This window comes from Silurus meridionalis, chromosome 3, assembly GCF_014805685.1.
Source record: "Silurus meridionalis isolate SWU-2019-XX chromosome 3, ASM1480568v1, whole genome shotgun sequence".
NCBI classification, from domain to species: domain Eukaryota; kingdom Metazoa; phylum Chordata; class Actinopteri; order Siluriformes; family Siluridae; genus Silurus; species Silurus meridionalis.
Genome location: NC_060886.1, coordinates 20,999,449 through 21,017,404, shown reverse-complemented (window position 1 = coordinate 21,017,404; position 17,956 = coordinate 20,999,449). Strand labels below are relative to the sequence as shown.

The 17,956-nt window shown below is 37.7% G+C and overlaps 1 protein-coding gene across 2 annotated transcripts; it reads right to left on the bottom strand.

Annotated features, from left to right (window-relative positions):
• Nucleotides 1-328: 328 nt before the first annotated feature.
• On the bottom strand, nucleotides 329-17,254 carry LOC124381015 (solute carrier family 35 member F5-like). 2 transcript variants are annotated; one of them, XM_046842381.1, is made up of 16 exons: nucleotides 17,054-17,247; nucleotides 14,464-14,560; nucleotides 14,249-14,354; nucleotides 13,758-13,901; nucleotides 12,162-12,224; nucleotides 11,563-11,635; nucleotides 11,096-11,271; nucleotides 10,079-10,160; nucleotides 9,809-9,896; nucleotides 9,637-9,701; nucleotides 8,788-8,892; nucleotides 8,546-8,705; nucleotides 6,471-6,561; nucleotides 5,967-6,121; nucleotides 1,659-1,755; nucleotides 329-919 (listed from the first exon to the last, which is right to left on the bottom strand). In XM_046842381.1, exons 2-15 carry the CDS (start codon nucleotides 14,475-14,477, stop codon nucleotides 1,674-1,676), a joined length of 1,404 nt encoding a protein of 467 aa, XP_046698337.1. In that variant the 5' UTR covers nucleotides 14,478-14,560; nucleotides 17,054-17,247; the 3' UTR covers nucleotides 329-919; nucleotides 1,659-1,673. The 2 variants fall into 2 exon arrangements, with proteins under 2 accessions (XP_046698337.1, XP_046698346.1); XM_046842390.1 differs by having other exon boundaries at nucleotides 907-1,345; nucleotides 17,054-17,254.
• Nucleotides 17,255-17,956: the final 702 nt, after the last annotated feature.

The window sequence follows — 17,956 nt, the reverse complement described above, 5'->3', positions numbered from 1 at the left end:
TTCTTAAAAATCAAGTTAAAAAATGAATAAATAAATAAACAATCCTACAACTGAATACAGTCAGTGCTTTAATGTGCTTCATTATTCCTGTTGGTCACATGAACTCTAATCTGAGTGTTCTCTCTCATTTCATACGGCCACATGAGATATTTATCTGATCGTAAATTAATACAAAATTGGCTCAGGTATGATATGAAAAGATCAGATTTTTGTGTTTGATGTCTGGCTAAAGAACTGAAACTACAATGGTCATTGTGGTCTCATTGAGAAGGACAGAATTTAAAACCTATGTTCAAGAATTAATAAAACAGGAGAAAATGCTGGACAGTTATGCTCAATAGTGTTTAATTGGTTGGGATTGCACTTGGCAATTCATACTTTAAATGAAAATGTATATACACACAAAAAAAGGTAATGACCATGTTTCACGGTTTAGTGTCTTGTTTCATTGGTGAAATAGATCATGCACGGCCTTGACATCTAGACTCTATCTACAGTACAAAGATTAAAAAGATAATAGGCTATTTGTACTTCATGGGATAAATAGTGATTTGAAACCAGCAAATCTGTCTGTATATCAATCTATTTAACATATAACTACAAAATGTGTATTAATTTAATAACACAAATCAGACATATTTTGATACACTGATGATCAAACACAGACACACGGACACATACACAATCCTATTTCGGTTAGAAAAAGCTCTTTCAGTGACACTATGAGTGAGAAGTCAGTCAGTGTTTCTGGATCATTAATCACAGCTGTTGAAAGCTGCTTGCCTGGGTGTGGTTTCTGGCCCTGATGAGCCAACAAAACAAGGATGTGGTCAATCACAGGGTCTTCAGTGAAGTGGAGGAAGAAGTGATACGAGGCACAATGGCAGGTTTCAGATTGTCATTTGCTGCTTCTCTGTTCCTGTGTGAAAAGGTGTTCCTTTGGTTACCTTTCTTTGAGAAACAATCCCGGTAAAGAAATGGAATTTGAAAATGCAGTTGTGAATGTTTCTGGTTGCACAATGAGAACTGCAGACTGATGTTAGTGTGTGTACGTGTCTAGGTGGGTGGTGATTCAAGCTGAGGCATGTTTCTTATATTTTCTCTCTGATGATTTAGCATAAACACATGCGCACACTCCCACCCACCCACACACACACATACACACACGAGTAGCAGTTTGCCTCACTTTGTACTCATACAGTTATTCTGGTTGATTTGTATTCAAAATAAAAATGAACATTAGGCCGGTTTACTCAGGAGCAATGTGCTACCAAGGCCAAATGATGCCATGGCTTGCTCTGGAGTTAGATAAAGCCAAACCAAACGGCCTCCAAACCACCAACATCTGTGGGCAAGAAAGACTTGCTTAGCTTTTGCTTATGCCTGTGTCTTAAGACACTGAGCAGATGGGAAAACGATTTATTTTCCGTCTTAAATAAATCCATACATATAAGAGCACTGGCATTTCAGGTCTAAATCCACTAAACATTATATACTGGCACTAAATCTGCTCATTTGGATTGTTTATGTTGTTATTTAAAAAAAACAACAACATCTAATTCTAGGTCAGTCTAGACAAACATCCACATAAAGTAAAAAGAAATGATTTGGCCGTTCTTGGGCCTCTAGTTAACACATGTACAAAGGTCAAAGCTTACCTCTTAAACTGTTAATCAAGAGCAAAACCCTCTGTAATCAAGGGCTGAGCTCTGTAAAGGGATGAGACTCTCGCACTGCTCACTGTCCTCTGCTGATCTACAAAACACAACACACATTACACAAATATAACCTTTACTGAACAGTGAATCTGTCTCACTCAATGTCTCAAATACTGGTCAGTCTCAATGTTCTAATGTCATTCTTTTGTATTTGATAGACCTCTACCTAGAATTAAACTGCACTTTAAGAACAGCAACCAATGCTTTGAATAAGACAACTCCACTTCTATGGGAAAATACAAAAACAAAGAAAAACCACAAACAGAGCAACCTGAGTAATAAATCAAAGAAGACCAGCTTTGAAGTTTTAAGGAACAAAGGAAATACAATGAGTCATCAACATTTATGGTTTACAGGATGTGAAAAACATGCGGAAAGCCTGCATTCCAATTTTAATCGCTGCCTTATATTCCTAATCGCCTTGGGTTTTAATCTGTTTTAGTGTAGAATACCACATTCAGTTACAAAAATCTACTGAATCTGGATTAAAAAAAACACATTAGATGTCTGACAGGCAGGTAGGAGCTGCTGCCAAGGCATGACTAAAAAAATACATATATAAACAACAGGCCAGAAAACATCCTGTCAAAGCCCAATGGGCCAGTTAAAAACAGATTTTCTGAATTGATATGTTGTCACGTTTAAACTGGCTGTGAAAAACACAGAACTTGGACCTCTGTAACTGGTTATGGAAAAGTCTGAGGACTAGAATGGTGCTGAAGTGTCAGTTTAAATATAAACATTTAATCACTCATTTATTCAGCTTATAACATTTGCATGCAAAAGTTGGGGCACACATGGAGCACACATGTCCATATGTCCATGTCCAAAAGCAGAGTCTGATATTTCAAAAAAACTGCTTAAAAATGACAAAAAAAAGTCAACATATACACATACATATACATATATGTACATATATGTATGTATGTATATACAGACAGTCCTCCACTACGATACGGAGATACGTTACAACGACCCCATCGTAAGTCAAAAATATCGTAAGTCAAAGATGGTGCTATGACTCTGACAGCCTTTCCTGCTTCATGATGATTGATCATTTTTATTTTCTAGAGCAAACTGATGGCTTTTCTCTTCTTTTTTTCACTAGCAGCAGGAGACATACTTTAAGACATATGCTTTTAAGACATGCTTTTACAACTAAAATTGCAGTTTGAAACCGTTTAAAACACAGAGAAAAAATAAACTGAGACAACTTTACTCCGTGGGCCGCTAGCGAGAGTGGGGCATTTCACAGAGCGAGAGATACGCTCATCCCAACTGTGCATCCAACGTATCGCTAATGCCTGTTGCGCGAAATGTAAAATATTTTTACAATTTTGTCAAATCGCTATAGTCATCGTAAGATCGAAAGTCGAACCATCGGAACTCGGTGACCATATATATATATATACAGTACAGACCAAAAGTTTGGACACACCTTCTCATTCAAAGAGTTTTCTTTATTTTCATGACTATGAAAATTGTAGAGTCACACTGAAGGCATCAAGGGCTATTTGACCAAGAAGGAGAGTGATGGGGTGCTGCGCCAGATGACCTGGCCTCCACAGTCACCGGACCTGAACCCAATCGAGATGGTTTAGGGGGAGCTTGACCGCAGAGTGAAGGCAAAAGGGCCAACAAGTGCCAAGCATCTCTCGGGGAACTCCTTCAAGACTGTTGGAAGACCATTTCAGGTGACTACCTCTTGAAGCTCATCAAGAGAATGCCAATAGTGTGCAAGCAGTAATCAAAGCAAAAGGTGGCTACTTTGAAGAACCTAGAATATGACATTTTTCAGTTGTTTCACACTTTTTTGTTATGTATATAATTCCATATATAATTCCACGTGTTAATTCATAGTTTTGATGCCTTCAGTGTGAATCTACAATTTTCATAGTTATGAAAATAAAGAAAACTCTTTGAATGAGAAGGTGTGTCCAAACTTTTGGTCTGTACTGTATATTTTATATATATATATATATATATATATATATATATATATATATATATATATATATATATATATATATATATATATATATATATATATAGTGAGGAAAATAAGTATTTGAACACCCTGCTAGTTTGCAAGTTCTCCCACTTAGAAATCATGGAGGGTCTGAAATTGTCATCGTAGGTGCATGTCCACTGTGAGAGACATAATCTAAAAAAAATCCAGAAATCACAATATATGATTTTTAAACTATTTATTTGTATGATACAGCTGCAAATAAGTATTTGAACACCTGTCTATCAGCTAGAATTCTGACCCTCAAAGACCTGTTAGTCTGCCTTTAAAATGTCCACCTCCACTACATTTATTATCCTAAATTAGATGCACCTGTTTGAGGTCGTTAGCTGCATAAAGACACCTGTCCACCCCATACAATCAGTAAGAATCCAACTACTAACATGGCCAAGACCAAAGAGCTGTCCAAAGACACTAGAGACAAAATTGTACACCTCCACAAGGCTGGAAAGGGCTACGGGAAATTGCCAAGCAGCTTGGTGAAAAAGGTCCACTGTTGGAGCAATCATTAAAAATGGAAGAAGCTAAACATGACTGTCAATCTCCCTCGGACTGGGGCTCCATGCAAGATCTCACCTCGTGGGGTCTCAATGATCCTAAGGAAGGTGAGAAATCAGCCCAGAACTACACAGGAGGAGCTGGTCAATGACCTGAAAAGAGCTGGGACCACCGTTTCCAAGGTTACTGTTGGTAATACACTAAGGCGTCATGGTTTGAAATCATGCATGGCACGGAAGGTTCCCCTGCTTAAACCAGCACATGTCCAGGCACGTCTTAAGTTTGCCAATGACCATTTGGATGATCCAGAGGAGTCATGTGGTCAGATGAGACCAAAATAGAACTTTTGGGTCATAATTCCACTAAACGTGTTTGGAGGAAGAAGAATGATGAGTACCATCCAAGAACACCATCCCTACTGTAAAGCATAGGGTGGTAGCATCATGCTTTGGGGTGTTTTTCTGCACATGGGACAGGCGACTGCACTGTATTAAGGAGAGGATGACCGGGGCCATGTATTGCGAGATTTTGGGGAACAACCTCCTTCCCTCAGTTAGAGCATTGAAGATGGGTCGAGGCTGGGTCTTCCAACATGACAATGACCTGAAGCACACAACCAGGATAACCAAGGAGTGGCTCTGTAAGAAGCATATCAAGGTTCTGGCGTGGCCTAGCCAGTCTCCAGACCTAAACCCAATAGAGAATCTTTGGAGGGAGCTCAAACTCCGTGTTTCTCAGCGACAGGCCAGAAACCTGACTGATCTAGAGAAGATCTGTGTGGAGGAGTGGGCCAAAATCCCTCCTGCAGTGTGTGCAAACCTGGTGAAAAACTACAGGAAACGTTTGACCTCTGTAATTGCAAACAAAGGCTACTGTACCAAATATTAACATTGACTTTCTCAGGTGTTCAAATACTTATTTGCAGCTGTAGCATACAAATAAATAGTTAAAAAAATCATACATTGTGATTTCTGGATTTATTATTTTTTTTGATTATACACACACACACACACACACGCTGTTGATTCAAGATTTAAGATTTTTTATTTGTCACACAGTTATATGCAGGATAATTAAAAATTGAAAAAATTCCTTGTTAGCGGATAATGCTGGTGCTATTGTTTCTTTAGCATTTTCATGCATGCACAAAACAAATCTTATTTCCGGTATGGAGTGACACTCTGCTAACTCTTTTTTTTTTATAACCCCTGGAATTCTTGTGTTTTGAAGTAGAAAAAAAATGAAGAAAAATACGCTCAAAGTGCGAAGCAGTGACTAAACAAACTGGCGGTCCGCCACTTTATACGTCCGTGAGGGAACTCTAATTTTATCTATGTTCCACACGTAATTAGAACTGCATTCGTTACAAGTCTGGGACAAAGATACGAAAACCTGTAACGAAACGTTTTACTCCTAATTTTCACAGATATTCTTGTATGCAATTGCAGCAAGAAAATGTTTCATTTTTTAAAAAAGGAAACAAATTACTTGTTCATTTAGAGACCTGTCTTATTTTCTCGTGTATGTAGTATTGCACTTTAATAAAGAAAAGGTTCTACTCCGATTATTTGATTAATCTAATAGACAGAGAGACATAGAGACAGAGAGAGAGAGAGAGAGAGAGAGAGAGAGAGAGAGATACTGTGTATACTTTTCATGCAGCCATTGAACTAGAGTCTAAATTAAATCTAATCTGCTGCTTTCAGTGAGGAATCACTCACCTGTGAGTTCGGTGCCTGCGGCAGATGAAGGAGAAAACTCTCCGCAGAGCCACCATCGCCGGGTCCCAGTTATTGTAGTGGCTCAGGAGTGCAATCAGGAAAAAGGAGAGGAAAACTGGGATTGTTCCAGCAAAGAATAACCAGGAGAAACTCACCTGGGAATTAATGCATGCACACACACACACACACACACACACACACACAAGTTGCATTAATAGCTGAGAAAATATAGTGTAGTCAGCATTACTTTGTTGCTTGTACTCTATTTATTAGAATAAAAAGCCACAATTCCTCTAGGGTTTGCCCAATATATGCAAATATCCTTAAATTTAAGAGGACATCCTGCATGCTAACCTCTCGATTTCATTTTAAATCCAATTTGCCGCAATACAAACAAACAAAAGAAAAATCCCAAGAACTTCACTATACTGCACTACTCAGACCAAACTGGATTTGCATTTGTAAATGATATCTACACCCTTTAGACCAGTCGAAACACCTCACCTTCTGCAAGAATATATCAGTCAGGATGGATAGTGGAATTGTCAAACTCAGAGCCAGCGTCCCAATTAGAGATGAAGTGAGAAAACAGCCCCTGTGGAAACAACAACAACATATGTACTATATGCTAATTTAATACTGCTATTGAGACCTGTATTTGTATACAAGCTCGTTTGCATTATTTCTGTATGTAGCCTTCAACTTTATATGGCAGGGGAATACGCTAATAGTAAACTATGACTTTATTACATTATAACACTCCATATCTCTTAAAAGAACAAATGTTGATGAGCACATAAACATATGCAGGGGTTCTCCAAACAGCTGGCTCAATGTTGAAAGCAAATCTTGCACAAAATTCAAGTGGAAGAACTCAAACGGCCAGCACAGATAACTGAAACGCAACCCCATTGCACACCTTTAAGATGAACTGCATCCCAGGCCTCCTTACCCCTCATTCCTAATGCTCTTGTGGCTGAAGAACGACTCCCCACAGCCACATGCCAAAATCCAGTGGGAAGCCTTTCCAGTAGAGCACAGGTTTATTTTTTTAACAATAAAGGGGAACTAAATCTGGAATGGGATCAAAATCACATATGGGTTTGAGATGCCACTTCCTTATTCGTTCTCTCTTTCTAGTTGGAGTTATTAAGAAAAATAAATCATCTTTCCCTTTAACTGAGAAACTGTTGCCACAATGTCATCTGTCCTGAAAACTGCCAGAAAGAAGCAGCTTAAGCTCTGACCATTACAAACACAGATTGGTTAAATAAATGTCTCCTTGCAGAAATGGGATATTAGGGGTGACCCTGAATAGCTGAAGATTCGATGCTCTGATTGATTTAACTACCAATCTCACAGTCCAATCTTCATAGAGGTGCCATTTTGCTTATATGAGGGCACTTACAGGGTTTCTGCAGGTTTCACTTGACAGGCAGTTTTGGTCACTTTATCAGAAGCTTATTTCTGTGTACTATATTATAATGTTCTACCAGAGTGTGTTTGTGGAGATTTCTGCTCATTCAGCCAGACGTGTGTTAGTCAAGTCAGGAACTGATGTAGGTACTCCTGTCCTAGTTCAAGTGAAGGGAAAAAGTTGATGCTACTACAACCAAAGAAATCCTATACAACTGTGTGCATCTAATGTTGTGGTAAAAGTTTGGGAAAGAATCACATGAGGCTCAAAAAATCAGGTGTCCCAATACATTTGGCCGCATAGCATTCTTTTCAGATAGCCTTCAAAAATGCAATTAATAATAATTTTAAAAAGGTCTATCAGGAGAAGATGCAGCACAAAGCTTATTTAAAGGAATTCATCAGGAGTGTAATTACATGATTAACATGAACTCATCATTGGAGAGACGACTCTATGTGTGTTTACAAAAAAAGAATTATGTAGGCAATTATGTAGATGTTAAAAAAAAAAAAGGACAAAACAGTGTACAAAGAAACGTACCATTGCACCAGTGCTGTTTTAGAAATATCAGCAATTCTGAATGCCACATGTTCAGTCTAATAAATGAACCTATATGAACCTTATATTAAAAACAAACTTCTCCCATTAGGGGTCGCCACAGCGGATCATCCGTATGTTTGATTTGGCACGTTTTTACGCTGGATGCCCTTCCTAACACAACCCTCCCCATTTATCGGGGCTTGGGCATGGAGTGGCTGGGGTTGGTTCCCTGACTGGGGATCGAACCCGGGCCGCAGCGGTGAGAGTGCTGCATCCTAACCACTAGACCACCAGGGACCCAGCTATATAAACCTTATATTAATAAATGTTAATGAGAAATATTGCTTAATTTTATTACATAACTCGCCTTAGCTGTAGGCTAAACTATAATAATGTTAAAAAATATATATATATATATATATACTGTAAATGCTCCATACTCAGTACTGAACCTCGACTTCCCTCCAGTGATCCCCAAAAAAATCTTCCTACAGTGTCAATGCCTCCCTTTCCACATGAGCACAAATAATCCTTACAACATGTACTTCCTCCTCTACACAAGCATCAACCACCAGCATTCCACTATAAAACCCACTCAATCACAAAACTCCAAATCACATACCATAACCAGAGGAACTCAGAGAGCACAGTCCCGATCAGGCCGTTGATGAGGATGTAGCCGATTACCATCCCATTAGGCATCTCAAACTTCTCCAACCCAGAATAATGCAGCAGCACGAAGCCAGGCCACAGCATCAGCAGGCTAAACAAGCCCACAAAGCCTACTCACACATACATCACAAAACATGAATGCTACGGACAATATGAGTGATCTGTGTGTTCATTTTAGTATAATCTACTCACCGAAAAACATTGGGATATCAAGCTTCTCCTCTCGGTCAACGTTTCTCTTTAGCACAACGATGAGGACGGCGTATAGGAACGCCCCCAGCAGAGACCAGAGAGAACCTACACAAATACCGCAGAGTCTCTAAAATATGATGGGTAACTACAAGCCGATACAAAGTACGGTTTGTCATCCTTTACTTAATAAATACAATCTGAAAAGAAAAAAAAACTATGCTGGCTGTGATATAAGCAATGCAAATTATAAAACATTTCATAATGTGCTGTTATAGGAAAACAATCCATTTCTGAGATTTGCCTTCTACCACCCTGATTATGTTCCTATAATAGCCTGTGCTGTTGTGTTTTATTTCTTACTTATCTTCTGTTTCATGTCCTTGCTTTGTATCTGCAGATTGACCCCCCCCACCCCTTTACAAATAATGACGTCTTCACATCTTTATTCATGCGTAATGCACATCATTATTTTACTCGTTAATAGAAATGTACTTTTTTCTGAAAATTTGGTATTTTCGATATCATTTTTAAATATACTGCACTACATTTTAAATATCTTAAAGGAACATTTATCGTCATTTATCTTTATTCATAATACACCTTAAGCTTTTATGTTAAGAAGAAAAACAAAGTCAGCATCAAGTCAGCAGAGGAAAAAAAAAACTAAAATTCTCCTATTATTGCAAGCTGCGCCGGTTTATATGTTTTACTACAAATATTTTTTTCACAATTTGCTATAATAACTTATTTCTAACCGAGAGGTCTTTAAATCCTTAAACTTTGTATTGAATCTTTAAATATGATCAAACACGGAGCTCTCTATATAATCAAAAGTGCTTTAATGGTTACCAATAATGTCTTTTCCAGCAGAACTGTCCATTCCTGAGAAACTGACCACAGCTACGCCCACCATGCTAACAAAAAAAAAAAAAATAAAAAAAATAAAAAAAAAGGAAAACACATTATGCCACCAACATACATAAATATAACTTTCGCTAATTCAGCGTAATGCTGAACTGACCTGAGAATCACAGCAAGCAGCTTGGAAAGTGTGAAGCGATCACTGCTATTGCTGGGAAATATGGAGGCCAAGATCAAAGTGAAGAGGCCTGACAACAACCAATACAACACACACATATAGTGATTACAATAGACTTTAGCAATCATTCCTAATTATGCAAGAAATACATATTTACATGTATATATATATTTTGACCAAATAAAAGCTCAGCTCCAAATCTAGGCCTGTTAGGCATTTAAGGCTTCAGCTCTTTTAGTCTAAATGCCTCACCTGAGGTGGAGGATACAATGTTTACAATAGCCACCTGTGTGTCTGACAAAGCCTCCTGATAGGACAGATTAGCCAAGAACCACTGAGAGAGAAAGAGAGATAGATACAGATTATAATTGACAGCAAACAATACACCCAAGCATATGTCCTATCCAAAATAAAATACAAAGATATCAGATTAAAAAAAAAAATTACATCAAATATACACCTCGTCAAGTGAATGCCAAATTCTAGATACTGATAATTATAAACGTTTGAAGAAATATCAGTTTTTCCAACAAAACCTGCAATCATACTCAATCAGAAAAGTATAATCTTTAAATGATGTGTACGTATTTGTATAAATAGTCACCAGTACCCTATATCTTTGACACAAATATATACTGTATATCAGTCAGTCAGGTGTGAGAACAGGATAATCCATTAATTTAAGCAGATACACAATATGGACAGATGTTTTTGGATACCTGGCGATTAAATTCATATGTGCTTTTTGAACACCCCATTCCACATTTATTGTCCATTTGCTGTTACAATAACCTCCACTCTTCTGGGAAAATGTTCCACTAGAAGGTGTTCAATAGGTTTGAGGTCAGAAATCTATAGAAGGCCACTTAAGATCTTCCATTCCAACCCATGTAAACTATATCATCATGGAGCTGGCTTTGTACACTGGGGCATGTCATGCTGGAACAGGTTTGGGTCTCCTAGTGAAGGGAAAATCTTATGCTAGAGGATCCAAGGACATCCTATACAGTTGTGTGCCTCCAAATTTGTAGCAATAGTTTGGGGTAGAACCACATTCGGCAGAAAAGTCAGGTGTCCCTATACCTTTTGTCCATATCGTGTAAATGTCCAATTAGTTTACACCTGAGTGTCTTTTACTTTAACAGCTGAAAATATGTACAAAACTGTTTCTCCTCATATTCTCCATCTATATTAAATTCTGTATAAGTACATGAAATCACTGACATATGAAAACAAGGCAGTGTGGTGTCTGTGTATGAAATCTCTCACCACAAAACAGTAGAAGAAGCTGATTTTGGCCACAGCACTGATGCTAAGTTTTCCCATAATCCTGAGTGAGGTGGCAGTGTGAGACATGCGAGATAGCTTGGCTTCTAAAGCTTGTGAGTGAGGAAGTTCCCGGACCTCCATCACATTGCTGAACCTCACACGCTGCTTTTTCACAGCTACACACGCACCACCGAAATGCCACGCATGCGAAACCGTGCATGGGATAAAAAAAAAAAACAAAACAAGAGGAAAAATGATTCACCATGAAACAAAGAACTGTGACTTTCAAGACCTTCCGTGGTCATATATGTACAGTATATGCTAAGAACTGCCAATATATTGTAAATCAATAAATGTTAATCAATAAATGTAATAATAAATATTTTCGAATATACTACAGTATATAGATTTAGAAGATTTTATTCAATGAAGTATGTGTTTTATAAAGCTTTCCTAAAAATACTTACGAGTCTTAGACTCTCGACTGACGCTGTTATCGGGAACATCCTGAAACTTCACCGGCACATACAGAGGCTCACTCTAGAGAGAAATAGCATCCAGTTATTACACAGAAAATGCAACATTTACATACCAGTTACTGTACATTTTCTTTCCGTATAAGGGCTTTGTTTCTAGAAATCTTTTAACAATGGACATGCACCAGTAAAGGCAGGATATAGAAGGATATAGACAGCTACATAATAACAAAGTCCTATTACTGCCTTTTAATATGCTGCTGACTCAAATAATTCATTCTTAATTAAGTAGTAAGTATTTATTATATTCATTATATTTATTAATTGTATTTTATAACATTTTGTATAACATTTTAACAGCTGGCAAAATAGTCAATCACCTATTATCAATTCCTAAATTTCGCATCATTTAGAAATTGGCTGATGACTTATGATTATGCAAAACAGTCCAGATATGCTGTGTAAGTATGTTCTCTCAGTGATCATGCTGTCAGCAGGAGAGCCTAGTGCCATGACTGTATAGGGCCCTGAGTGTGTTAAAATGCATTTTATTTAAAGTGCAGTAAGAGTGTGTATTGATAAATACCCACCAGTGATGCATTATAGCTCTTTTCAGTATCACCAGCAGTCACATATAATTCAGCATCAGAAATCTAAAAAATAAAATAAAAATAATAAAAATAAAATAAAAAGACATTCGACATTCACGTGTAAGGCATTTGGCAGATGCCCTTATATATTCAAAATGATCTTATTTATACAACTGAGCAGTTAAGGGGCAAGGGCCTTGCTCAGGGGCCCAGGAGCAGCCCCTGAACACACAACCTTTTGATCAAAAATCCAACATCATCACCACTGAGCTATCACTTCTAAACCTAAAGACTTTTCCAAGAGTTTTTCTGGTTGACTGGATGACAGACCCTGATCTAATAGCTTCTCTGTGATGACCACAAGGGCAGTTTCTGTGGAATGTGCCTCTTAAAAGCAGGTCAGTATCTTGAAAGTGAGCTAGAGGGGCAGCTGATGGTTGATTGAGCATTTGAGAATTATAATTAAAAAGAAAAGACAGATTTTGATTCCGGTCAGTAGTTGATTAAAATCTGAGGAATCCGGGAGAGGTTTCTTCAGGATGGGAGCAACCCTTCACCAGATGTTAGGAAGTCATTGTTTATAGTTGTGTCCTTGTCCTTTGCAGGACAAGCTGACTTGCAAGATGTCTTTTGTTGATAGATGTGCAGGGAATTTCTGAAAATGTGGTGTAGGAGATGAATAGATGTGAAGTTCTTTTTAATGTGGCAAACTGATTAGCAGTCGTGGAGAAGAGAAAAGGAGGAAACGGCAGATGAAGAAATAAAGAAAAGATGATTGTGAGGATCTTGAGGAGAAGGTTTTCTATGTAGAAGTAGACTCTTAGCTGAGGTCACATTAAAAGAAAAATTTGGACAGGGGAGTCCAGTATGAGACAAGATACTTAACGAGTTCTAATTTCCTCCACTTTTTCTTGGCAGCTCCTAATTCTCTCAGATTGGCTAGGGAAGACAAGGGACAGTGCAATAAAGTGTCCTTGGTTTAGAAGGTACAGGGCAGAGGTGGACCATAAATAAGGCAAATAAAGAGAGGAATAGTGTTTTTGCCATTCAACCATTATTTCAACAATAAACTAACAATAGACAAAGCATTAAATTATTAATACATTTATGAATGTAATTCATGTATAATCCCAAACAGGAAAGTATTAACATTGGGAATGAGTGTGAGGACTGGCTGAGAGCCACTGCTGGACCTTAGAACAATACCCTCCGCTCTGATTAAAAATGCATCTTAAATAAAATAAATAATAAATAAATGTACAATCTAAAAATCTGGCCCTACCTGCTTATTACCATAATGTCAGTATGCAGAGTAGCAAAATTATACTACTCTGGTTTTAAATTACTCACTAACAGGATTATTCCAGCATTAACCTTAGCCACGTGATCAGGTTTCATCCTTTAACCATTTGTACATTTGGCCACATGACTACATACGAACGTGAATCATATTTCATAATTCATATCCACATGCCTCAGTTCTAGGTTAAGATAGTAATTTGTTACAATTCGTGCAAGACAAAGTGCAATCGGATATCGCCTCGCTGTAAGGTGTAAAGCTGCTGAAAGCCGCATTTTGACAGCTGTAGGACTCACAGATATGGCACGTTGCTGTTGGGTTGCACACTGCTGTCTCCATGGTTTCCAGAACAGAAAGCCCAGCAGGTACAGTATGAACATCGAGGTCTTCATGAACGTGCTGAAAAATGGCTTGCTGTACTGCTGCTGCACAAACACATACTAACATACACCGAAACGCAAATCACACATCAGTGAACATAATTCTATGTTTCATACTGTAAGCCTAAACAATACACTTCAGACTGGGAGTGCTGTTATAGAGAAATAACCAATAAGGGGGTTTTCCTTTAAAAAAACAAAAAAAAAAAACATTGTGTCGTTTTTTATTTATTGCGTAAAGTCGTCTGTACTGAAAACATTCACTCACTGATAACACACTCCTTCCTCATATTAGAAAAAGCTGCTGTTATAGTCTAATAAAACGTGTAAAAGTGTGTTGCACAGTAGTGAAACTGGATCCGAATCGAACAAAGCATTAATTTTATGTAAGTGTGTGTTGTACTTACTACGGTGAGTTCGGATGAAGCAACCCAGATTACGTCCACAAGCAACAGGACAAGGACACCCAGCACTAATCTCCTCTTCTGGGCACAGCATAGTCCCCAACTCATCCTACACACACACACACAACGCAGCAATACCACATGTGTAGGTTATGCTATATGTACAAAGAGATGCACTAGCTAGAAACGAAGAGCAGTGTTGGGGTAAAAGACCTTACCGTGCTGCGCGCATTAGAAATGAACACGCCTGTCTCTGCCAGCCTCTCTCGCCACGATGCAACACCAAGAGCACATCACACAGTCGCTACATGCAGTCTACACACATGGTTAGATGATACAAGGAGTGATACATGATACATCCCTAATGTTAAAAAAAAGCCTGAAATTAAATAAGATGCTGAAATTCACAGAATTGCCCTGAAGTGTCCATTTACACTCTTCTCTTGTTTGAGAGTTCTATTAAGTTTCCTGTACTGGGGGTGTATAAAACAGGTCCACCTGCTTCGCAATTAATAAGCAAAAGCTAAGTATAACCGGAGGATCCACAACTCTTTTGTGCTGCGACAGTGGTGGACGGCATGATCAAGCAGTATAACTTACATTAACTTGTTTCCTCAATTCCATAACCATTTGGACAACACTGGTATTTTAGCTGTTTACTACACTGTATTAACTATAATATATACACTATATTATTATATCAACAAGAGTTCAAGGTGCAGATTTCCAGCTTTAATTGAAAGGTATCTGCATCTGAATCAGGTGAATAGTGTATGAATTGTCAATTGAAATGTCATCCCATTTTTTCCTCCCAAACCCACGGCTCATTGGTTCTACTTGCTTGCAAATGCATTGCGGTCAATGTCTCATGAATTCTGCCATTCATAAACATCACCAGATGCTGGGTTTCAACCTTTGGTGAGGCTTTGCCAGCCCGTTACAGCAGCTGTCTTCAGATCCTGCATGTTAATAGGATGTTTTGCATTCTGTTTTGTCTTCACTAAGTGAAATGCATGCAAGCGTTAGGCAAGCTCTAACCAGGTCTTCCTGTTTCTAAGGCTGCTAAAGTGTTCTCATTATTGTTGACACATTCACACCTACATCCTGGTGGGTGTTATTGAAATGCTCAAATGGTATGAAGTCATTTTTGGTTACCAAGGTAAAGTCTTCTTTAGACATGCAGCATTATTGTTTACGGTGGTCTGTAGTCCCTGGTGAAGTGCATCCAGTGTGTACATTCTTGTTAGGAAATATTTATTTGGCCATATCAAATTTGATCAGCAACAAACTCCGAATGCAAATGCCATGTTTGACACCTTTGACTCTAGACCTTTAATGTATTTACTTGTAATTGAAATAATGAAAGAGTTTCATTAAGAACATGCATCTGGCTAAGCATCTATTTGTCCAGCTTTTTTGGGGCCTTAACAAGAAGGATTTAAGGACTATACAAGGTGCTGTAATTCCTACATCGTTCTCCTGATTTGCATATATACGCCATTAAAAGAAAGCTTTATTAAATGAAACTTTTTCCTATGAAGAGCTAAAAATCAAACTTGATTTTAGGCTCGTTGGCTAAAAGCAAATTCGCATTATATCAAACTGTATTATGTTACAATTATTGTTGCCAGAGTTCCCCTCATTTATGATTTCATAATAATGACAAACGAACAAACAAATAAATAGAAAACTCTAATCTGCCTAAGTAATGCAGTTTTACTTTCAGTTCAAATGTTTTCTAGTTAAATTAAAATAAAAGTAATAATAGTATTATAGTAGTAATATAGTATATATAGTAGAAATAGTATAATAAACATAGAAAAATCCAATTTACAGTACAATAGAGTTCAATGCCCAGTACAGCTACTCAGGCAATATGCTATACAGCCATGTGCATGTAATATCAGTAACATTTAATGAAAGACATGAAGCTGTTCTTCATCTAATTCTAATTCTATCTAATTCACTTCTTTTCTACTATGCTCTAATCTTCAGTTTAAAGTTTTTGCATCTTAAAATGTTTTATATTAAATTATAAATAAAGATCTGTATTAGTGGTTTTCCTCTCTTCTCATATATGCCATTAATTGACAAGTAAAAAAAAACAACAGACTGTAGACCAGAGATGCCCATTTTGATCAATACTTTTGATTTGCACCATGGGCCCTATTTTGGGCATCTCTGGTCTACAGTTTACAAATGAAACCTTTTTTTAAACAAACAAACAAACAAACAACTCCACGTGGCAGATGGTTATGATAACAAACTAAACAATCTGGTCAGATAAAATACGATACACCACACTGAAGATCCTGAATAAAAAGCTTGTGCTTCCAACAAATTAATATGCTGTTACACATCTGCACACATCTGCACACAATCTGCGCCACCCCAACACAAACACACTCCAGTGCCTATCTGAAAAATGGCCTATATTATAGATCAGCTAATTAGGAAACTAAACAACCTTAGTGAGTTTGCAAATATGAACATAATCAGCAGGAACATGGTTTAATTTGAATGTTGAAAAGTGCAGTTATAAATCTAAACATGTTCATACAAATCTGTATCCGATCCGGTTTGATATCACTGCTGTAGCCTGTGTATGATATTGTGGACATGAGGACACTGATGGGAGAAGGTCCTGCTGCTAATCAAAACTCTCACTACAAACATCAACATGCTTTCAAAAGCTGGAGCACATGCAGACACGATCATCTCCCGAGACCCAGACAAACTACTTCACTATTATTCCTGAGCACTAATTAAAAATATCTAATGATACTAAACCCTGTATGGTCACTTTACCTGCTTCTGAATCCTCCGTCCACATGAACTAAAGCAGAACAGCTATTGTCTGTCAGTCAGAAGCGATAACAACTCAGACTGCTCCAAATATTTACGTCTTTTAGCTAATCTGCGGCTGCTCATGACTTCGTTCGGCTTTGAACTTCAAATAGGATGGGATTTGTAGTTTTAAAACTGCTACACTCCATTAACAAGCATCCAAACGATTGCCATAGAAAACTACGTTTCCTAGAATGCACCTAAACGCATTTCTGTCCGTCGGACCCCCACCCACCCTCTTCCAAATTTGTACTTCCTTAAGTGACAAAATTATAATAACTTTCTCAGCTACCGCTTTAGTAAGAGGAATACGTGTAATGGGAGAAATAGTTTGGCATTGTTCAGTTTTATAATAATTCACACTGAGGCGACACTGACAACATAAATCTCAGCGCTCCAGTTCGGTATTTCCGGGTGTCTGTATGACGTGTAGAAAATAGTTCATAAACCACACTACTGTAATGCTAAAAAAAAATACTACTGATGTCTGGATAACACACACACACACACACACACACACACACACACACACACACACACACACACAGGAGAGAGTAATTGGGATGTCCTATCTATATTCTTCTCTTCTCTTCTCTTCTCTTCTCTTCTCTTCTCTTCTCTTCTCTTCTCTTCTCTTCTCTTCCCTATTATTTTCTTTCATTTCCTCTTCTTTCCCCCTCTTTTCTTTTTTCCTCTTTTTTCCTTTTTACTCGTTTTCTTTACTTTTCTTTGTTTTTCTTAAGTCTTTTCCCCTATTTTTGATTTTCTTGTATTTTCACTTCTTCTCTTTCCTCTTCTTTTCCATCTTTTTATTTTATTTCCTTTTACTTCTTTTCTTTTCTGTTATTTAATTTTTCCTTACCC

Coding starts and splice junctions, on each gene's coding strand:
- LOC124381015 (XM_046842390.1), bottom strand. Junction 13,902..14,248: donor CTTCATCCGAACTCACCGTA/GTAAGTACAACA, acceptor GGTGTATGTTAG/TATGTGTTTGTGCAGCAGCA. Junction 6,562..8,545: donor TCTGAGTTCCTCTGGTTATG/GTATGTGATTTG, acceptor TTGTTTCCACAG/GGGCTGTTTTCTCACTTCAT.